At 43.6% G+C, this 23,849-nt stretch overlaps 1 protein-coding gene across 1 annotated transcript in view; it reads right to left on the bottom strand.

The window, feature by feature from the left end:
• Positions 1–23,849, bottom strand: part of EXOC4 (exocyst complex component 4) — a 314,735-nt gene that overhangs the window by 42,348 nt on the left and 248,538 nt on the right. The window contains exons 11-12 of the mRNA XM_068131080.2: positions 11,669–11,805; positions 5,071–5,241 (exon numbers count right to left, since the gene is read on the bottom strand). Of these exons, the coding sequence (XP_067987181.2) occupies positions 5,071–5,241; positions 11,669–11,805 (308 nt within the window). The remainder of the gene's footprint in view (positions 1–5,070; positions 5,242–11,668; positions 11,806–23,849) is intronic.

Genomic DNA, 23,849 nt, shown 5'->3' with positions numbered 1-23,849 from the left:
TTTGCTCAAGGTCATCTGCCATCTGCTTGGAAATCTGCCAACATCACCGCTTTGCACAAAAAAGGTGCAAAAACAGATCCCAGCAACTACAGACCAATCAGCCTTCTCCCAATTATCAGCAAAGTCATGGAATCCATCATTGCTTCAGATATGAAATCTTTCCTCTTCTCCAATGGCTTGATCTCTGATCATCAATTTGGTTTCAGACATGGTCACTCTACTCTGGACATGCTGCTTCTGCTTTCTCAACAATGGATGGAGGTCCTCAATGCCAAACAGGAAATTAGAGCCGTCTCCCTTGACATATCACGTGCCTTCGATACGGTCTGGCACCCCGCTCTGCTCACCAAATTCTCCTCTTTTGGTATCCATGGAAATCTCCACACATGGCTGGCGGACTTCCTCTCTAGTCGTAGTCAACGTGTGGCCCTGAATGGGTTTCTCTCATCTCCTCTTCCTGTTCAGGCTGGAGTTCCCCAAGGCAGTGTTCTGGGCCATGTGCTTTTTCTGGTCTTCATCAATGATCTCTCTGACTCTCTTGAAAATCCTCTCTATCTCTTTGCTGATGACTCTACTCTCTGTCGCTCCATTCTTCATCCCTCAGATCGGCAGTCTGCAGCCTCCTCACTCTCTGCAGACCTGGACAAAATCACAGACTGGGCAAACAAGTGGAACATGTCTTTCAATCCTGACAAATCTCACACTCTTACGATGTCTCTCCGAAAAGACCGACTGGACAACCCTCCCATCCACTTTCTGAATAATCCTCTCCAAGAAGTTCTGTCACTCAAGCTTTTGGGTCTCACTATCTGCCATGATCTTTCCTGGGAAAACCACATTTCAAATCCGGCCTCCAAAGCCAGTCGCCGACTGGGCATCCTCCGTCGTGCGAAGTCCTTCCTTGGCACACCTGAGCTCCTCACCACATACAAGGCTTTCATCCGCAGCTCAATGGAATACTGCTCTCCCCTCTGGGCTGGTGCTCCTGCCTCACACCTAGCTCGTCTTCACGCTGTTGAAACCAAAGCATTCAGAATCATTGGAATCTCCCGCGATGAAGCTAACTCCAAGGGCCTCTCACTCACTCACCGCAGGCAGGTTGGTGGTCTTTCCGTCTTCTACCGACTCCTCTCTGGCCTTGCCCCCCCAGCTCTCTCTGGGCTCTGTCCCACAAATATTCCTACAGGTCGCACAAGATCTGCCTGCAACCCTCTTATGGTTAAACTGCCAAAATCAAGACTCTCTGCTCACCTTCACTCCTTCATTCCTCTTTTCTCCCGCCTCTGGAACAAACTCCCTCACTCTCTTCAATCCCACTCCACCCTCCAGGTTTTTAAAACAGCTGTTCACCACCATCTCTTATCTTCCCCCATCCAAAACCTTGATCTTTTCTATCCCCGCTAATTTCACCCCAATTCCACTTTTTTGAAATCCCAACTTCTGTCCTGGAAGTCCTTGGTGTCCTTGTGTTTTATACTTCTCCCACCCCCCCCCCCCCTCCTTCCCACGCCTCCTCCCACACATCTCCCTGCTCTTAAATGTTGTGGGCTCTCAAGTGTTTGTGTGCTTCCCCTTCTCTCGTCTTCCGCTCCCTCTTTTTATATATTTTGTTTATCTGGTTGATTTGTTTGTGAAGTAACTGTCAGCTCTTTCACGAGCCTCGATTCAGTATACAAAAAAAAAAAAAAAAAAAAAAAAACCTACAGGTTCTACCATCACTTCATTTGCTGATTCCCATCTCCATAGAAAAGAGCGAGATGATGTACCTCTTTGTTCGAAGTACCAAGTCAAATTGGTACCAAATAACATTTGTTAGTGAGGAAGCTGTCTGGCCCCATTATGGTTATTTGTTTATTGGAACACTTGATACCTGCCTGCAGTACTGCTGGAGCATTACCTTACCTTTCACCAAGCCCACATGTGCTTGGGTCAGGGCAGGTGGGGGAGGAAGGGGTGGTGGGTTTATACGTTCCCTATTATTATTGTCAGATGATAATACTATTATTATTTTTGTTAATATTATTAGTATAAATTTATATATGCTTTACTTCGATGTTATCGTTCTTTTTGGGAATTATTTTGTAATAATAATTCAGTGCCGTGGAAGGACCTATTAAGCTCCTCTATACACCTTCACATGGCGGGTGTTTAGAAACATGGGAATTCTTCCGGTTTCTTTGTAGTTAATTAGCCTAATCATCTCAGGAGATCATGAAGATCATTTTGGTGTATCACATTCCACATCGGGAAGCTTCAGTATAACTCCACAAAAAGACACACACGCACGCACGCACACACACACACACACACACACACACACACACACACACACACACACACACACACACACACACACACACACACACACACACACACACGACCTGATGATTCCATCGAGCGTGAACATAGAAAACAAAGTATTGCGTCCGGAATTTTTACTCAGGAACAAAAAGGAAAGACAGCATTGCGGATTGAGATATCAGTACCCAGTGATTTTGGCCTCAACAACACAGAAACCAAGAAAACGACCAAATACCAGGACCTCAAAAATGAGGCCAAGAGATATTGGAAGTTGAAAAGCATCGAAATTGTACCAGTGATAATTGAAGTAACAGGAATGATGAAGAAAAACCTCACTGAGATTTTAAAAACCATCCCCAGGAATATTACCATAAACGAACTACACCTGGAGGCAATCCGGGATTCGTTGACGATCCTGAAAAGAACCCTTGGAACAAAACTATGAAAAAGTTGAACAGCTTGGACCATGAACCGTGATCCCTTACTGAAGCGGAGGTGGATACTTTGGGTCCTGGGAGGACTCCGTTCGACCTCCAGAAACCCGCAAATGGAGACCGAGACCGAGACCGAGACCGACACACACACACACACACACACACACACACACACACACACACACACACACACACACACACACACACACACACACACACACACCTCGTCCATTTATTGTCGATCGAGCAATTGTGTCCACGAGGCCCCACCCCACTCGGCTGATCGACAGGCATGGTTTATTTAAGCAAATATGCCTACTTTTTGTGGAATCCTTTCAAGTTATGAAAAATTTGAATAGGCATGGACCTCCCCACTATACAATGCTGCAGATTCGTTTTTAAACCAAGTCCTTAGCGCTAACAAATTTTGAGTTGGGCTGTCTGAAAAGAAGAAGAAGAAAAATTGCAATCGGTATATTTTGAGGTCCGTTTCAAAAGTTCAAAGATGGTGTCCAAAAGTTGAACGTGTTGTTAGATGTGGAATCATCCACAGACGACTGATTAATATATGGTATGATTAATATACTTTATAGGTGTGCAAGTTTGTATCTTGGTCGATTATTTTGAGGATTTGCATTATATTAAACCGATGGAGTGTCGGTGTCATTCCTACATTGGAAGTCAAGCGACTTCCTGATAATTTGTTTTGTATTGATAATTGTGTGTGTTTTCTTTTTCATAATCAATTAATTTTGATTAATTTGATAATTTTAATAATTTCATTTGATTTGATTTGAAAAAAAAAAAAAAAAAACACCTTTAGAGGCCATTTTCCCCCGCAAGCGGGGGTTGGCCTTTTTCGGGGACCGTGGTTGTTGTTGTTTTTCGGGTCCCCTTTTTTGAAGCAATGTTTTACGGCCGGATGCCCTTCCTGCCGCCAACCCTTTTTGTCACCTTTTACGACAAGCAGGGAATTACCAGTGAACTGGTACTCCATTTGCCGACCTCGGAAGGATGACAGGCTGAGTCAACCCCCCTGGCGTTAATTCAGCGATCGACCGGGATTCGAACCCAGGATCCTAGGATCCTAAGCCGGCACCCTAGCCGCTAGTCCAACACCAGGGACTAAATTTGAATACTGATTCAGATTTGAATATTAATGATAATTTGATCATTTGTGTTTGTGTAATAATTGTGTGTGATATTGTGCGTTTCCTGATCATTTGATAATTTGTGTGTGTTTGTCCTGTATGCACTCCTAAACCGCTTGACAGAACAATTTGAAATTGGGTGGTGAAATTAGGGTGTGCTGAGGGAGGTTTCAGGCATTAAAAAAAAAATCATAGTTGTGGGGTTTTGGGAGAGGGAGGGGAGGAGAGAAAGACGTGTTGTGCGTTGGGGTAATTGTGGCAAGAGGAGTGGGCAAGGAGAGAAGTAGAGGTCAATGGGATGGCTGGAGATGCTCACAGGGGTGTGAAGTGTGTCACTCCAGCACAAACAGCATAATTAATACCGTTCTGTACCTGCTGAATGAGGAACTGCCCACGCGACCATGGCATGGCTTTGCACGGTCAAAGACAAGGAGATTAATTACAGTGCAGAAAAGGTAAGGAGTCTAAAAAGGGAAAGGGTTCAATCATAAACAATAGGACACACTGATCATTATATCAGCCATGGCATAGAAAGACAATGTCCAAGTGAAGGTTAACACGAGTGGAAAAGCACCTTCGATGGCCATGGCCTGTGAAAACGATTTTGTGCGATGCAGATGTGTGAATACCTCCCAACATGTGTCATACATTGAGAGTACCACTGGAAAGGTGTCCTCAACCTATGTGACCTGGATTTACAGCTTATAGATAGAATATTTCAACAATTTTGGCTTCATCGTGCCGAGTCGACACGCTAACAATCAACTTCCTTTAACTTTTCTTTTTCACTTTGGTCCACAGGTCATGGTTCAGCTTACACATAAATCACGTGCAGGAAAAAAAAACCTTCGGAAACATTAGTGTAAAATTTTGGAGTCGTTCTTTTTAATTCCCATCTGGTCCAAATTAAGTCGATTACGTGGCACTTGGTGAGGAAGGTTTCATTTGTAAACTGTTAATCTGATCAAGCAATGCCCGTGCATCTATTGGTACAAATTGGACAGAGATAGGAAATGAGCAACATCCGAGCAATATTGTTAAGCACGTATGTACCTTTTTGTCCTTCTTCGGTGTTCCAAACAACAGGGACAGGTGTGTCAGCAACCTTACACCCTTATCGCTTAAAAGTACCATAGATTTCCAAAAATATCCTCATCGCTCTCGACAAACATCAGAACAAATACCGTGTGTATTCTTCCTCGCACTCTCCTTCATCACGTCGAGGACGTGCCTGCTTGGCCTGCGACAGCTGATTCCAACTGGGCAACGATTTGAGGAGCCTAGCGATGTCATCATCCTTTGCCCATGATGCACTTATCACCAATCTCTCTTCCGAGGGCATTGTCACAATGTTTCTGACGTATGGGGAGAAACAGCAAGACAGGTGTTTCCTTGCTATGCCCACGGTAACCACACAAATCATCACGACATTAAAACAATCCTTAATATTAATCTCGAGTACTGCTGCTCATCTGCTTTGATGAAAATTCATAGCTTTTCTCGATCAATTATGTTTTAAAATGCGATGGATAATAAACAGTGCTGTGTGAATTCCCATCGCTAGAAGGTTGCCCGTGCACGCACAGCATTCTAAATGGGGTAGGATGGAGTAGCAAAAATGCAAATGGTGTCCTCTGCCATCGAGTCTGCAAGCTGGGAGCACGAATCCGCATTTAATGCCACATTTGATGTAATTTTAATACTCCAATGGTGGTGAGGTGCTCCAATTGAAACAGTTTGTCTCATATATGTAGTTATTTGATGCCAAAGGGTCCATAATAAAAATTTGTATTGGTATCAAAGCCAGTGGCCAATCGCAAATTAATAGTAGCATTCAGTTTGACAATTGGCTTCGCGGTTAGGGTGCGGGCTTGGGATCCTTGGATCCTGAGTTCAAATCCCGGTCGATCGCTAGCGGTTAGGGTGCAGGCTTGGGATCCTAGGATCCTGAGTTTGAATCCCGGTCGATCGCTAGTGGTTAGGGTGCAGGCTTGGGATCCTTGGATCCTGAGTTCAAATCCCGGTCGATCGCTAGCGGTTAGGGTGCAGGCTTGGGATCCTAGGATCCTGAGTTTGAATCCCGGTCGATCGCTAGTGGTTAGGGTGCAGGCTTGGGATCCTAGGATCCTGAGTTTGAATCCCGGTCGATCGCTAGCGGTTAGGGTGCAGGCTTGGGATCCTAGGATCCTGAGTTTGAATCCCGGTCGATCGCTAGTGGTTAGGGTGCAGGCTTGGGATCCTAGAATCCTGAGTTTGAATCCCGGTCGATCGCTAGCGGTTAGGGTGCAGGCTTGGGATCCTAGGATCCTGAGTTTCAATCCCGGTCAATCGCTAGCGGTTAGGGTGCAGGCTTGGGATCCTTGGATCCTGAGTTTGAATCCCGGTCAATCGCTAGCGGTTAGGGTGCAGGCTTGGGATCCTAGGATCCTGAGTTTGAATCCCGGTCGATCACTAGCGTTTAGGGTGCAGGCTTGGGATCCTAGGATCCTGAGTTCGAATCCCGGTCGATCACTAGCGGTTAGGGTGCAGGCTTGGGATCCAAGGATCCTGAGTTCGATTCCCGGTCGATCGCTAGCGGTTAGGGTGCAGGCTTGGGATCCTCGGATCCTGAGTTCGAATCCCGGTCGATTGCTAGCGGTTAGGGTGCAGGCTTGGGATCCTAGGATCCTGAGTTTGAATCCTGGTCGATCGCTAGCAGTTAGGGTGCAGGCTTGGGATCCTAGGATCCTGAGTTCGAATCCCGGTCGATCACAAGCGGTTAGGGTGCAGGCTTGGGATCCTAGGATCCTGAGTTCGAATCCCGGTCGATCACAAGCGGTTAGGGTGCAGGCTTGGGATCCTAGGATCCTGAGTTTGAATCCTGGTCGATCGCTAGCAGTTAGGGTGCAGGCTTGGGATCCTAGGATCCTGAGTTCGAATCCCGGTCGATCACAAGCGGTTAGGGTGCAGGCTTGGGATCCTAGGATCCTGAGTTCGATTCCCAGTCGATCGCTGAATTAACGCCAGGGGGGTTGACTCAGCCTGTCATCATTCCGAGGTCGGCAAATTGAGTACCAGTTCACTGGTAATTCCTTGTGTGTCGCAAAAGGCGGCTAGGCGAACGAGCTCATGAAGAAATGGGGAAAGCGATTGTGACGTGGAACTACAACAACACATCTCTCGGTGGACGGCCGGATTCTCAGGTTCATCCTTGAGGATGGACGATGGCTACGGCAGAATCTCTGCATCATAACTCACAGGTTCAGATAAAGTCCACACTTAACTTCGTACGTCTGTGACCTCTAATGTATCTTCTTGCCAGGGCATAATCACTTGTCAAACCAAAAGACCCCATGGCATGTGATGTTTCTACAAGCGATTGCAAGCAATGCCCATGCATCTAAAGCCCAAGAAAATGCCCAAACAATACAATTACCTGTTCCGAATGATCCTCATATCCCACCATATCAACTTTTATCGAAAACACCTTTTACAAAAGGTAGTTTGAAAGGTTAACAAAAAGGACATTTTTTTAATGCACAGTCGATAAATAAAATGCATGAAAATAGATTCCTCGGGGGGTTGTCAATTTCTGGTTGAGCCTCAAACATTGCAAATGCTCGGCACTCATGGGCTGGGCCACAGCTGCCAAACGCAGATAAGGTCCTGGGTAAGAACGCGCCCAGGATCAAGTAAATCACGAGAATATAGGAGTCAGACTCATAACTGGGCGAGGGGCATTTAGTGACATTCAGATGAAGCAATCAACACGGAGAGTTAGCTCAATAAGCCGTAACTGGCAATCATCCAGGGAATAACAGTTGAGGCCAAAAATACCAGCGATGTGCTCTGGCCGTTCCCGTGGCACAATGAGCCCAGCTTCTTTATAATAGCAAAGAATTAATACTCGCAGTGGGCTGTAATCTAATGAGCAGGTAATTACTGTAATAACACACCATCCGTGCCAGTGTGAGCCGCCATTAATCAGGAAGATTCTGAGAAGATGATAAAAAAGGCCCGGCTTCAAAAGCTGTCGGTCCTTGAGCGGGCACGCCAAAAGTTGTTCAACAGCACCACCTAACTGCCTCTGTGCTTGGCTTGTTTGTGAGAAGGAAAACCCGGTATGGCCCAAGCCTGGCAAACCTTACCAGAGAGGAAGCCAGGTTTAATGTCACCCAAGAGCCGAGAAATTAAGACATGCCATATTGCAGCTGACACTACTATACTCATTAAAATGAAGGCCTTTATCGCGGCTCTTTTTCTCATTTTCATACATCGGAATGCTCAATGATGAATTTGAGACAGAGTCTAAATGACAGGATATGTGATGTGATTGATGTGTTTCCTCGTGCCAAGTCTTTGTGGAAGTGTGTGGCTTTGTCCGTCTGCTCTTTGCGCATTTCATGGTGTCAAATGCTTCTCTACTTTGAGCCTGCATATAACAAAGGACCGTGAGGCAGATAAATGATTTCAGAAATTGAAGGGAAGGGAGGAAGGGAGGGTGAGGGTGAGCGGTCCACTGCTCCACAAGTATGTCCAGACAGGGGCAGGTAAAACATTTTGAACAGGGCAATTCACATACATATCCATTTTAAGGATATCAAAGAAGGTTACACCGTTGACCTAACTTGCTGTGAACGAAAAAGTATTCCTTGCCGCACACTCGGTGGTGGCATTCAATCAAATGAAATAATTGGGGATGTGTTACAGGAAGGAATCAGCATTTGTTTCTTTTAATGCTACCGCCTAAGGCAAGCCAGAGAAAAGCATCCTCCTAATCTGTAAGGCCAAACTACATAGACCATTCTCCATTCTCAAAGACCGGGTCGTACCTTTTCAGCACTTATCTGGTGAGTGAGTGCTCCTCAACTATCCCCTCACTCACCAGACTCTGGTCGAGACGAGGCAGATTGTCTCAACTCAGCGTTTGCCTCCATATGTGTGCTCAAGCCACCCTGCTTTGTACCCACATTTGCCACTTTTAGCCACTGCCTTTCTGACTCTGTGCCTTTCAGATCCAATAAGGTAGACAACGTTCTCTCCAGCCTTGCATATGAAAGACACAGTCTTGACTCTTTATCAGCAAGGGGCCAGGTGGCATCAGTACCAAGATTCTTAAATCTTGCTCGACTGCTCTTGCTTCACCATTGCTCTCATCAGCTTGTCCTATTTTGGCCACTTCCTGCTTGGTTTAAAAAAAATCTTCAGAGCTACAGACCAGTAAGCTAAATTCCAATCAAGTGCAGTCATGGAATTCATCATTGCTGCTGATGTAAATTCATTCCTTTTATTATAACCTTCACTCTTTCATTTCTCTTTTCTCCCGCCTCTGGAACAAACTCCCACACTCTCTTCAATCCCTTTCCTCCCTCTAGGTCTTTAAAATAGCTGTTCACCACCATCTCTTATCTTCCCCCATACAAAATCTTGATCTTTTCTACCCCCGTTAAAACACCCCAAATCCGCCTCTTTCAATCCCAAGCTTCTTTCCAGAAATTCCTAGTGGTGTTCAATTGCTATATACCGTGTACCCTTCCCTCCTCCCCTAGCCCTCTCCCTTACACAGATCTACCGACATCCCTGTTCTCTACTGTTGTTGTGCTTGTGGGCTTCCCTATCTCTTCCCCTCTTGTTTCCCGCTCCCTTCATTGTATGTTTTGTATGCATTGGGTGCCCCATGCCACAATGACTGGACGGCGGACGCCCCATTGCACGTGCCTTCTCCAAGAGCTTCTTGGCAAAGTAGCTCATCAGTTCACTCTTGGTGTTGCCATGAGGCAGCAGCCTCCTCATGGGAATCTTGGCTACGTTCATTTAATCTGTGTTGTGATAGGCAACTACTGTCTGTGTCCAGTGGCTTCTGGGTCTGGTAGCCTGCTTCAGTGAATAATTCACATCATATCTGTCGAAAATCAGTCGCACATCGTCGTTTTGGGTGTACTTAACAAGAATGCAGGAGGTAAAGTGTTCTGCCAGCTGACGGCAATTCAGGATCCAGGACAACTTTCCCGTTAACTGGACTGAGATTTTAAAATACAAGATTCCAGCTACTAGAGCAATACTACAAGCAGTGGCTTCCTCATGGTCAGTCTGCATGCCATCATCTCGGCCTGGGTAATTGCTCTCTGCTGCTGGTAGACTCTCCAGGATGGCCATCAAATCACTTAGTGTGGCAATGCAGCATTTCTCCATCAGCAACAAACAGGGACCGGGGCACAACAGAGAGCTCATAACTGCTAACAGCTTCCTCAAGGTTGACATCTGGCCGGGATATGGACACCACCAGCATTCCGGTGATAATGCTTCGGTCTTCCTTGAGCTCGACCAGTTTCTGTCCCAGACTGAGCTACACTTGCTTCCCTGTATTTTTACCATCTTCCAAGTATTTAGCTGACATCCCTTCATAGGAGCGCGCAAATTGATGGCATTTGTATTTATGTGGCTGCGGACGAAGTCATCAAAAAACTGCTGGCCAATAGTGCTCTGTCAGCACAGGTCCTGGGTGACCCTCTGAGACATCACTGCCTTGGTGGTCAAGTTGAAGAGCTCAGTGAAGGGGTTGGTGAAGCCCTTTAGAGTGTGAGTTAGGTCGTCAATGTTCTTCTGTTGTCTTCTCGTGGCCGAGGCACTTAGTGCCAGAACACAAAGGTTTTACCCGCCAGAAAGTGCGCTCACGCTTCAATAAATCGGGCTAAAAGCAACGTTGCACCACTTGCACATACATTCTTGATTGTCCGCTCACCAATTTTGGCGTACTGAAAATATGTGAAATTATGCCTATTTTGTTGAGCTCTATTTTGTTGAACAAAACAATATATCAGACAGCCAACACGTTTATTTTTAGTGTAATTTGGGCTTCCCACAAGACAACTGGATGGGTGGGTTGCTTTCACCATCAAAGTCCCGTGGGATTCTATTTTGTTGCACGTGCTCCCTGACTAACAGCAGACAACAGCTACATCACTCTATGCTGATTTGAATGGATTAGATGCTCATGAAAAATGGAACATCTAGAAATCCCGGTAAATATAGCAGTCTCAATCATTCGCTCTGCAGGGATCATCCAACAAACTCCATGATCAATGACTGGAAAAGGTTAAATTTTCTTGAATTTCTTGATCTCACCATCCACAGAATCTGAACCGACTACATTACAAAGTTGGCCTCCAAAGTCAGTTGCAGACTGAGCATCATCCCATCATTTAAAATCATTCATAGTTTAATTTCCCAATGAGGCCGACGCAGAAGGCCTGTTGCTCTCATCACAGACAGTTGTAGTCAGTTTGGTTTCTTCTCCTTTTTTTTTTTTTACTTCCCCTCCTTTTTTTTATAGCTCGCTCTGCTCTTTCAGACTTCCAACCCCAACAACTCCAGGATGAAGATTATCTTCCAGTAACCTTCCTTGTTAAACTCCCAAAATCCAGGCTAACTGCACATCTCAACTCTTTTCTCTCGTTTGTGGAACTTCCTTCCTGATGCTGTTCAATCCGACTTTTCCCTCTGGGCCTTCAAAAGCAGGTGGTGCACTACCATCTCCTGTCATCCTCCATTACTACCAGAAATATTTTCTATCCACATTGATCCTGCCCAATATAACCCAAACCTCTTCGTTGCAGATTACTGTGTTTACTCCCCTCCTCCCTCTCTCTGTTATTTTCTTTTTCCTTTATTTTTTTGCTTATCGCATCCAACTGTTTCCACAGTCAGTTTGTTACCATTTTACTATCAATCACCGCACTCCTCCATGAACCTCGGTCTTGGAAATAAAAAATAAAAAGAGGTGCACACAGGGTCGTTTCTTACCTATATGTGGCCAAAACCATTGCGCGATACTCTTGTAGTTTGACACACATCATGTGCAGAAACTGCTCTTTGTAAGTACTGAGGTCATGCATGAGGTTCATGAGGTCTTGCACAGATTTCTCCAAGACCACGGTACTCTGAAAAAGATAATTTAAAATGTTACAGAAACAAACATCTACTCAACTTATCCAGTTGTATGAAACCATAATGATAATAAGAATGACCGCACTGTGGTCACAACCTGCGCCAAAGTCCAGTAACGGGCCGATTGGGGAATCCACAATTAAAGTACTCATAAAAGATGAACAGCGCAATTGGGAAACACACATTGAATGTGCTATTAAAAATTAACTCAACACCTCTTGTCCATGTCTGATTACATGATTACCATGTCTGATCATCTGATTACGTATCACCTGGTGTTGGCCTAAAGGTTATGGTAGCGGGCGTGGGATCCTAAGGTCCTGAGTTTGTAATCCTGTTGAATTAACGCCAGGTGGGGTTGACTCAGCCTGTCATCCTTCCGAGGTCGGCAAAATTAGTACCAGATAACTGGTTATAGAGAGGAATTGCATCAGCGGCAGACGTGCCCACAGAAAAATGATGCAACCAGCAGCCGGGTGGCTGCACACGAACCACCCGCCATCTGATTACGTAAAGTAACGCTTGATTACCGTATGTTCTGACGAGCTTGATTAAACCTTACCATTATTCGACTTTTTTTTTTTTTTTGCGGTCCCTCATGGTCAACAACACTCGACCAAAACAAATCCAATGGAAATCTGACACAATAAACCCAGGCAGTGCATAATAAGCAGAGGCCTACACTACAGGCCTAATGTGTTCGGCCCACCAGAAAACCAACATGTTGGCCATATCATTTTGTCTCGGTGCTATTGTGGGTGGAGTCAAGAAACAGATGTGGGTGTGGTCCGGCAGCTGTCTGACCAATGGGTGCCCTTATAAAAATAAAAAAAGAGCCCCAAAAAGAACCCCAGCAACAACAGCAGCAGCAGCAGCAGCAGCAGCAGCAACAGCAACAGCAACGCTTTTGTCGACCTGCGACGTGTCTCAAAAAACAAAATAAGCTCAAGTAAGTTAAAGTGATAGTAACAAATTGTGGAAAGTATTCAAAACCTTGGATTATTTTGATAACTAGAAACTCCCGCTCCTTTCGGGAGCATTGGCAAGTCATCTCCCTGTGAGAAGTTGGGGGCGGGGTGGGGGGGGGGGAGGGGGGTTTTCTCTTTGTACCTTTGACCTGACAGGGGAATATGGGTGACTGAATGGGGAGATATAGAGGGAAGAAGAAACATGCAAGATACATCTATTTTCTCAAATAAATGTTGACAGCTGAAGGTGTGCAGCTGCTGCTGCTGTTGTTGTTGTTGTTGTTGTAGTAGTAGTAGTAGTAGTAGTATAACCCTGAACAGTTCTCCTGAACAAGCCAATGGCATAGAGACAGGTTATCGATCTCCCAGGAGCGACCCAGATATCCCCAACATATATTTGGATGGTGTGCCCATGCCTTCACAAAGTCAAGGCCAGAACATAGAGAGAGAGACAGAGAGACAGAGAGAGAGACAGAGAGAGAGACAGAGAGAGAGACAGAGACAGAGAGAGAGACAGAGACAGAGAGAGAGACAGAGACAGAGACAGACAGAGAGAGAGAGAGAGACAGAGACAGAGACAGACAGAGAGAGAGAGAGAGAGAGAGAGAGAGAGAGAGAGAGAGAGAGAGGAGACACAAGAGGGAAAGGGCCGGTCCATGGGGACCGATCAGCTTCCTGACCGTGACCGCGCTGCCCTGACAAATCCGGGCAGCAGGGAAGAATGGGGATGATTTAGCCCCCAACTTGTGTTTGGGAATACAACCACCGCAAAGAGGCATCCCTGATGGTTGTTGTTGTTGTTGTTGTTACCCCATGCACATAAATGAAAATGCAGGGTTAAGCAATTGTTTCATGTCTGTCTGTCTCAGCAAGACGGACAGACTGAACACTATTTGGAAGTATATTCTGATAGTATATTGTGTACTATATCCAATAGTATATTCTGAACACAATTTGCAACATGAACAGAAAAACAAGTCTTTAGTTTTACTGTATTTTATCTTTGAATGTGTCCCAATCGCACATGTGCAGAGTGGAGTGAGAATTTTTAAGCAGTGAAGTTGCTTCAATATTTGGCTACGTCTATCCATTCATCATAAAAAGAAGAAGAATAATCTTTCTAACCCACTGTCTTTAATTCCAAAGGGCTCTAAACGGTAATTCTAATGGGTTCTAAACTGTAATTCTAAAGGGAATCTAAAGGGTAATGAATTCTAGAGAGTTCTGAAGGGTAATTCTAAAGGCTCTTAGAGGGTAATTCTAATGGGTTCTGAAGGGTAATTCTAGAATGTTCTGAAGGGTAATTCCAAAGAGTAATTGTAATGTGTTTCGCTTATTTCGTATTATAAATGCCAAACTGAACCACTTCTTTCGGACACGGGTGTGATTTTTTTTTTTACTCCGCTTGCCTGGCAGTGAAGCAAAATAGACTAGAAAGAGCAATCAGATTGCAGACCCCCGCCAGGATGTTTTCGGTGGTTTTTAAGGCTTTTGTGTTGAAACAAACATGGCGGCGGAACCACGTGATCGATGGTGTCATCATTTTTTTTTCTCCACCAATTTATACCTAGATGATGCTCAAGAAATTTCATCTTGATCGGATGAAGTTTTGTACTTGTCAAATTATGACGTCATAATGGAGGTACCCATGACATCATCATAAACATATTTTATTCCCCATGGAGAGTTCTTTATGGCTAACCCCCGCTCTAGCAGAGAAAATGGCCTTAAAATGCATGTTGTTGTTGTGTTGTATGGAGAGTTCTTTACAATGAGCCATGTCTCAATTTTTTCTAAGCAGCGCTTTCGGAGATAGAGGTGCAAAGTTTTTTGTTTTTTTTCCAAGATGGCGCCCATACCACGTGACCTATGACGTCATAATTACCATAAAAAATATACAGTGAAAATTTCCTGTCAATAGGACCAACGGTTGCAGAGAAAATCATATTTATTATGTGCGGCCAAACAAAAAAAAGAGACAGACAAACAAACAGACAAACAAACAAACAGACTCAAATGCAATACACTCTCCTTGGGCGAGGGTAAAAATTATTTCAAACAGGAAACTTACTGTTTTTTTAACGGATGTCATAATGGACACATACAACAAGCATGAACGAGAACAGCACTCGGTGGAGAGCAGGCTGAACAGTTTACATTTTGTATCCACTGAAAGGTCATATCTGGATTCGGACATGAACCAAAATCTAATCGGCTTGTTCTTGTTGCCTAACCAACTCATCGGCCAAGTTCGTCACCAGTCATTCACAACTTTTTGAAATATCATGCTATATATAGTTTTTATCCCTATTACCCAATGGTGAAGAATCACTTGTAAAACTTTAAAAAACCGTCGTATCCATATCCGGATTCGGATCTTCACCAAGATCGAATAGATTTGTCCTTGTCACACAATCAACTTGTCCACCAAGGTTCGTCCGAATCCGTTCATAACTTTTTGAGATATTGTGCTATATATTGGTTTTAGCCCCATCTCTTCATGGTGAATAATCATATAGATTTTCTTAGATATCGTGTTCACAAACAAACATACCTAAAGCCAAACAAACAAGAAAGGACGTCAGGTGGTAGCCTGACAGGTATGATGAAAATAGAGATCTTTCAATAATTTATTAATTGTTTAATTGTGTAATTAAAATAAATAAATAACAATCGTAAAACAATTATTTTCTTAATCATTTGGCTAATACCATACTTAAACCACCAGTTTCATCTAAATCTGTAACTTTTTGAAAATTAAATAATCAAAACATTAAATAATTAATCGATTAATCAATAAATCAAAAATGCCCATTACAGGCAAATCATTTGGTCAATGTTGTGTCCAAATATCAGCTTCCCAGCTCTAAAGGTGCCCGATATACTGTCTATATGAGAGAGAAAATACACAAGTACTTAATAAATCGATAACAATTAAGTAAATAATCAATCAATTGATTAATAAAAAAGAAAACAAAGTTTTTACCAAAGCACTTGTTCACTATGGTCCCTAAATTTCAGGTTCCTAGCTCAAAGGATGGCTGAGATATCGCCCGAATGAAGAGAACCTTGATCTTTGACCAATGACCGATATAGTCAAGAACATTGAGAGCCTCACTTTTGTCATTCGAAATCCTCAGGTAAAGTTTGACCAAGATGGCTGAAAGCATTCACAAGTTATTGTGCTCACAAACAAACAAACAAGAAGACAAACAACATGATACTTGCAAAATCCACCCCTCCCCACCCCAAAAGCATTGTCATGGATACATCAAATTGTCCAATTCATTAAGATTTAAATACAGACTTGGCATTTAATATGGAATATTTTTTTTGTGGGGGTGAACTTACTTTTCAAGATGTCTTAGCACCAAAAGTTCATTGGAATTATGTTGAAATTATTCTAGATTTTGTTAATGTGACCTTTAAAAGAAACAAACACCACATTTGACATTTCAAAACAAATAAATTGATCCTCGAAAGTGATGTAAACTGATATCGAACTCAATTCACGGACAGTACTGTGTTAAAATTCTGTACGTTTTCCAGAAGTATCTCTTTATTTTGCACATTAGCCAAATTTTTTTTTAACAAAAACAAAAGTTAAATTACGACTGGGATTACAGACAGTAAAATTACAGTTCAGTACTTCGTGTAACCCCCACGAGCATTCAGGAGAGCACGTACACGTTGAGGCATGCTGTTCATGAGATTTGCCAAGGTTTGGACAGGAATCGCTTGCCATGCAGTGACAATAGCCTGCTGCAATTCACGCACAGAGGTCGGCTGCTGGTCCAAGTGGTCGATTTGACGCGTTAATTCTGCCCACAAGTTCTCTATCGGATTCATATCCGGGGACATGGCAGGCCACTCCATATGCTCTACACCAAGGTCAGCAAGAAAGTGTTGGATCATGCGAGCACGATGAGGTCATGCATTGTCATCTTGGAAGACAAAGTTTCCTCGAAAGGCTGCACGAGCAAATGGAAGCAATGTTTCTTCCAGAATGGCCCTGTACTTGAACTGGTTCAGGTTTCCATTCAGAACAACCAGGTCAGTTTTGCCCCCTGCATGAAAAGCAGCCCAAACGGTCACCCCACCACCTCCAGCTTGGACTCTTGGCACTATACAATCTTTGTTGTAGGCTTCATGCACTTGTCTGCGCACTCGGACGCGGCCATCTTGACGATAGACCAGAAATCTAGACTCGTCACTGAAGATCACGTGATTCCAGTGTCCTGGCTGCCATTGACGGTGCTCTCTGGCCCACTGCAATCGGCGCAGGTGGTGTTGTCTGGTCAGGCGTGGCTTTCTCAGGGGACGCCTGGCACGATAGCCTGCTTGAACCAGTCGTTGGTTGACTAGCCTTCTGGATACAGGCACATTTGTCAGTTGTTGCCACTCAGCCCGAACCCGATTAGCTGACTTGGTACGGCCATTGCGGACTAACCGGTGCAGCTGGCGATAATCCCTCCTTGTGGTTCTGCGGGGACGTCCTGGCCTCGGTATTGGAGTAGGGACACCCCTCTGAGCATTTCGTTTCAGGATCTTTGACACCTGACCTTGAGTGATGCCATACTGCCGAGCAATAGCACGCTGTTTCATGCCGTAATTCCGTAAAGCCACCACTCCATGACAAACAGCATTGTCGAGTTGACGGACCATCTCCAGAGGAAGCGGCAATAACTTTTGTAGACGTGCAGCAGTTGTTTTCCACTAATACAGAACGCAACAACCCTTGTATACCCGACTGTGAAGCCAATCATCAAATGCACCTGTCCGTACATTTTGCCACGCCACCTGTGATATAATACTGTTGTTGACTTCTTGCTGCGACAGACAATCAGTGACATGGTTCTTTTAACAAATAAATCACCAAAGTGTAAAAGAAACTCACCAGATTGATATACTGAGTTAAGAAAGTAAACCCAAGTCAAGAAAAAATATATATTCCATATTAAATGCCAAGTCTGTAGATGCTTTTTCAGATGAAAATTGATATTAGAAGTTTGACCTTCAGTTGACCTTTGTCCTTTTGCCCTTAAAACGGATGGTTTCCGAATTCAGTGACTGATTATGCAAATGCTGTTCAATTTTCAAGTCAATCGGATGAAAAATGACATGTTTAGAAATTTGACCTCAAGATGACCTTTCACCTAAAAATCAATATGCTTCTTCCTTATGACCAACCCTACCATTTGGTGAAGTTTCGTGAAGATAGGTTTAAAATTGTGACCTGTAGGCGATTGACAGGCAAACGGACAGACAAACAAACAGACAAACAAACAAACAGACACAATAATGAAAATAAGAAAAAGACCAACCAATATACTTTTAAAATCTTGGATTTTGCAAGTAATAAACGGGACAGACCGACATGTGATAGCAAACAGATAGTGGTGAAAACAACCTCCATTAACCTTTGGTAGTGGAGGTAATAACTAATGTGATGTGTTAGATAGGGTGATGTAATCGACGCTGGAAAAAATGGTGGTAGAACCCATAATTATTTTTTACCTATATGCCTTTAAGCCTCTTGAAACCTTTATTAGCCCCCATAGGACTTCTCTGTCCGTCCGTCTGTCTGTCGGTCTCTCTGTCTGTCTGTCTGTCTGTCTGTCTGTCTGTCCGTCCGCAACCATATCTCAGAAATGTATGGACCAATTTTGTTCATGCTTGTAAAAACGACAATATATGATGAAATACGTATGGACATCATTTTGTTTCGCGGTGCAACCAAAGATGGCCAAATGGCCGCCATTTTACTTGTGAAAAACCCGATGTTGAACACGTCCTCAACCATTTCTCGGACATGCATTTACCGATGATGTTCAAACTCGGCACACAGATAATGAATGATGGCTTACAGATGCACACCATTTTCTTTTGAGATCAGATCCAAGATGGCTGACTGGCGACCATTTTGTTAAACGTGTCCCCAACTATTTCTTGAACATGCATGGTCCGATTTTCTTTAAACTTGGCACAAGCACAGTACATGATGCACATGCATGATGTACACAGTACATACTAATGTCAATGGGAATATGGTATGGTACGACATCAACGGTCTTGTTGACATCTCTTTCGGTCATACATAATGCAAGAAGTATGCAAACAACAGTGAACAAAAAAAAAGAGTGTGGCAACATTTCAGGCATGAACTCTTCTTCAAAGAAAGAGCTTTTTGCAAAACAAGGCAAAGTCGCACCATAAACACTAATAGAAGAACAGAGTTGGAAGGGCACACATGGTTGATTAATTACACACACCTGACGAGATACAAGAAAATGTTAGTCCCTATCAACTTGAAGTTGACACAATCTATTGTTTATCTTTTCCACTGACAATGATCAACACGAGCCTTCACAGAGACTAGCATTCCTTTGTTATTAGCAATTACTTCTGATGCAACAGGTTTGCCTGTTTGACATTCCCATCTAATTAGAGAGGTGCTACTGCTAAAATTATCCTTGTTAACAAATGCGCTAGTCAAAACAACGCACTGCTGTGCATGTCTAAGAAAGGTGGATGCACATACAAAACGTTTGTACGGTGAGAAAGGAGGAGGAGAAACCTGGGAGCCGATAATAGCGGTTGGGGAGAGGGGGCCGTGGGTGAGCATATGCCATATGTCCAGCATAAAAGTGAAAAAGGTGAAGGCTCCACATCTCGCTCGACAGAAACATCACGTAGAAATTGTTAGTAAAACGATGAATTATGACGTCACAGCAAATTTGAGTATGAAATCGCATCCGCCACTAAAATTCATCAACATGCTTCCCCAAGAAAAATGGCGTTGTTTATCGAGGGACAACTCAAATATTGCAAGGTAACTGATGCTTCGCATGAAACAACCTTAATATACGAACACCTCAAGCCAATGCAGCTCTGTGTCCGAATCGTGAAAACAGCAGTAAAATGCACGGAACGCCTTCTGAACATGCATTTGTGTCAAAAGTACTCCTCAAAGTAAAATGGCGGTGAATTGAACAACTCCTCCAATATTACTAAAGCACACAAACCACAAACCACACAAACCACACTTTCAAAAAAAAAAATCGGTGCTACTGAGCTTGCCAAAGAGCTAGAAGGGTAGATATGCATAATAGGTGCAAGTGAATCGATTGCAAACAAAAACCAAAACAACAACAACAACAACAACAACAACAACAACAACAGTTTAAAACAGGAGTCCTGTGTAATGAAAAAGTTGCAACAATGACACAATGAATTAAGGAAACCCGAAGATACCATCAGAGCTTTTACAACCTTCATAGCTTAAACTGCTCCTCCCAAAAGTGACATTAAAGGAGCCAAAGCGAGCCATCTGTCATATTGTGCTGTCCTTGCCTGCCGAAATCCATCACAGATTCAAAGGAAGGCTGTTATGAGGCTACTTTTTATGGGTTTAACAGCCTGTACTCTCCCAATTCCAAAAGAAACCAACTGACGCGGCTTCACATTTCGTACATACATAACCACGTTGTTGTACTCGAGCGATGTCGCCACGTCAACAAATAAGTAAAAACTAGAAACAGCCACAACCAACACAAGTACAGGTCACCTCAATTTCGAAATGTCGATTTTGTTCCGCTTATTTACAGGAAATGATAACTTTAAAATATTGATTCAGATTTACCGGGAATACGATACAATGCGATTCTTGCACCTTAATGAAAGTATCAAAAGGATCCAAAAAGATTCCCAGGATATCTCAAAAAGTTATACACGGATTTGGATGAAACTTGGTGGACGGGTTGGGTGTCTGACAAGGACGACTTGATTCGATTTTGGCGAAGATCTAAATATGGATTCAGATATGAGAATTATTTAACTTTTAAAGAGATTCTTCACCATTGGGAGATAGGGCCACAAACGATACATATCAGGATATCTCAAAAACGTTGTGGGCGGTTTTGGACGAAACTTGGTGGCGAAGTTGGGTGTGTGACAAGGAAGAATCGATTCAATTTTGGTGAAGATCTGGATCCAGATCCGGCTGGTTGAATTTTAAAGTTATTCTTCACCATTGTGAGATAGGGCCAAAAACGACACGTAGCAGGATATCTCAAAAAGTTGTGGACGGATGATTTTGATGAAATGTGATCCTGTATTGTGGTTTTCTGGTCTACTATAAACCACCTTTAGAGGCCATTTTTCCCCGCAAAGCGGGGGTTGGCCTTTTTCGGGAACCGTGGTTGTTGTTGTTTTTCGGTCCCCTATTTGAAGCAATGTTTTACGGCCGGATGCCCTTCCTGACGCCAACCCTTTTTGCCGCCTTTAACGACAAACAGGGAATTACCAGTGAACTGGTACTCAATTAGCCGACCTCGGAAGGATGACAGGCTGAGTCAACCCCCCTGGCGTTAATTCAGCGATCAACCGGGATTCGAACCCAGGATCCTTGGATCCTAAAGCCGGCACCCTAGCCGCTAGCCCAACACCTGGGATACAAAACGTAAACTGTTCACCTGGTGGAGGTATGCTCTCTACTGAGTGCCGTTTTAGTTCCAGACTGTGGTCAAATCATCTGCGAATGGAAATGAAATTTTGCCATTTCCTATTCACAGGTTTCTATCCATCGTATATTAGTCCTTCCATCTACTTACACTTCCCTCCTCTACTGTCAGTGTGTTAGCTCCTTGGCCCTCTGTGTTTCAGCTTTTACGTGAGTCAAAATATGTGGTTAATTTAATAAAATGGCAGGCCAAACATTGTAATGAGAGTGAGAAAGAGGACTGATAAAGAGTACAAATGGAGAGTTTTTAATTATATTTTTGAAGTGTGAATTTCATGTGATGCACGGGTACAGCACATAAATCATATTCTTTAAAATGTCTAAACATAAGAATGCTGAAACCAATACCTCTCGACTCGAAATGGCTGATCAAACGTAAATTTTAAATCTCAAATAGTCTTGGCTTGTGTCTTGCTAATTTTGACAACTTACTCATCTATAATCTGATATTCGCCGAATAACTTGTGAAATACTGTTAATTAAATCATTCAAATGCTAATCTTAATTGGACCTAAATCATTGAAAAGAAGTGGCTTATCAATAATGTAGCAAGCAGATTTTATTACTTTGTTATATAGGGTTTGACTGTGATTAAAATTACTTCCGAAAACCTTCTCAGGCTCTCAAATTATTTAATGACATTGCTTCTCTTTTATGACCTTTTTTTTTTAACAACAATAGCTCTGTTAGTTTGGAATAGTTTATGAAGTCCTTCCTTAGATGTGAGCAATGCTCAGTATAAGAGGGGCAGGGTTGACTCGGTTTGCTCTCTCTCGCCGAAAGGACATCATCAGAGCAAGAAGTGGAGAACGGTTCTCCCCCGAGATTTCTGCACTCGCAGTTCGAGTCCACAGAATGGAGTTTTGTGCTTTTCCTTACATTAAGCCTTTTCTCTTTCGCATTACGAGCAATTCCCCAAATGTTTTCTTCTTTTTCACACTTCTTCCTTCTTTACACTTCTTGTTTCACTTCCTGTTCTCTGAGGCGGCTCCCACAAGACATTGTCCTGGTGCGGTGCATTCAGGTCCACAGCTCGGACAGCGCCACATCCGAACGCAACTCCCATATATTTGAATGGAACGAGCCGTCCTGGAGTTGCAGAATATCGTGCAGGTCAGAAAGGCGCCGGCAGTGATGCCAGACCATCGGCGCTCTGCAACATGAGGGGAGCGCGTGGAGCTAGTTCGGGCACGATTGGTCTGAGACTCCAGCTGTAATGGTAGCCCATGTAATATATGGTGTATTGGTGTTGGTTCGCTCGGCCAATGAATTAATCGCTGTATAGTCGCTGGCACGGTTCCCCGTCTGCCACACTTAACTCACTGGCACGAAAAACCAACTGGACATGAAGAACCGGCCAGAGTTAAGGAATGTAGACGGCGTCCGTGGTCTCTCGAGACACATCGTCCTCTTGGAGTTATCCTGTGGCGACGTCCGTAACAGTATTAACAAGAATGATAGGAACCCGACACCTCTCATCCACAGATATTTCTCGTATTTCTAAGTTTCGCGAGTCCGATTTGCATTCAGGAACAGATCAATTATGGTTAACTATTTTGAAATTGCCACTCTTTCGTCTAAGACTCAAAATGCTGAAAATTATATTTAAAAGACGATTTGAATCACAGATTTTGCACTAGCAACGGCCTATTAAAAGTGCCTGGAGAGCCGAAAAGAGTGTGTAAACACACACACACACACACACACACACACACACACACACACACACACACACACACACACACACACACACACACACACACACACACACACACACAAACGGTGTCGTTTAGCATTCATACGTCATTTTGAAAGCCCGGTATTATCGCCACTTCTTTGTTCCCCTTTCCTGTCATCTGAAATTACCAACCTGAGTCCATCCATGAAGTCACGATCTTTCCTTCAGTCTTTTACAATGGCAAACCACCGCAGTTTTATGTTATCTCTCATTCATTCGTCCAATATTTTTCTCTTTTCACCGAACCCACTCGCAACTCTGTCCACAATTATACTCCGTCAGTCTGCATTGTTTTTTTGTGTACCCACGTCCAACTGTTACCCTATACCACATTGTTAAGACTATTTGTCTGTGTTCCTATTCCATTTTTCAAGTGTTGACTTTTCACCCTTCCTCATGGAATTCCTCCACGAGCCTTCATCAGCCCCCCCCCCCCCCAAAAAAAGGAATATTTTTTCGTGTATACCTGAATGTACGAGGACAAAGTTAGTGTGATTCACAGGAATGTAGTGATGAGTCTTCAAACATAGGTGAGTGTGCGTCGCCAAGCTTTCTGGATTCAATGACAAAGCTGCGATAAAGTCGGCTGTAGCTCCACACCCACGACCCAGCAATCTTGCATGGTCACGTCTACGTGCCGCAGATAAGCTGTTCAAGAATGATGGATTGTAAGAATGCAGTGGAACCTCAAAGTGACAACTTGGTCCAATCCACACCTTGCGACATCTTGTTTTCAGGCACAGTATGAAATGACAGGCTCTGCGATGAACAGGGAGTGAGAATGTGATGACAATCAAATTGATGACGACA

Source organism: Myxine glutinosa, chromosome 11 (genome assembly GCF_964187855.1).
Source record: "Myxine glutinosa chromosome 11, kmMyxGlut1.1, whole genome shotgun sequence".
In the NCBI taxonomy this organism is placed as follows: Eukaryota; Metazoa; Chordata; class Myxini; order Myxiniformes; family Myxinidae; genus Myxine; species Myxine glutinosa.
This window is presented reverse-complemented; position numbering and strand designations above follow the sequence as displayed.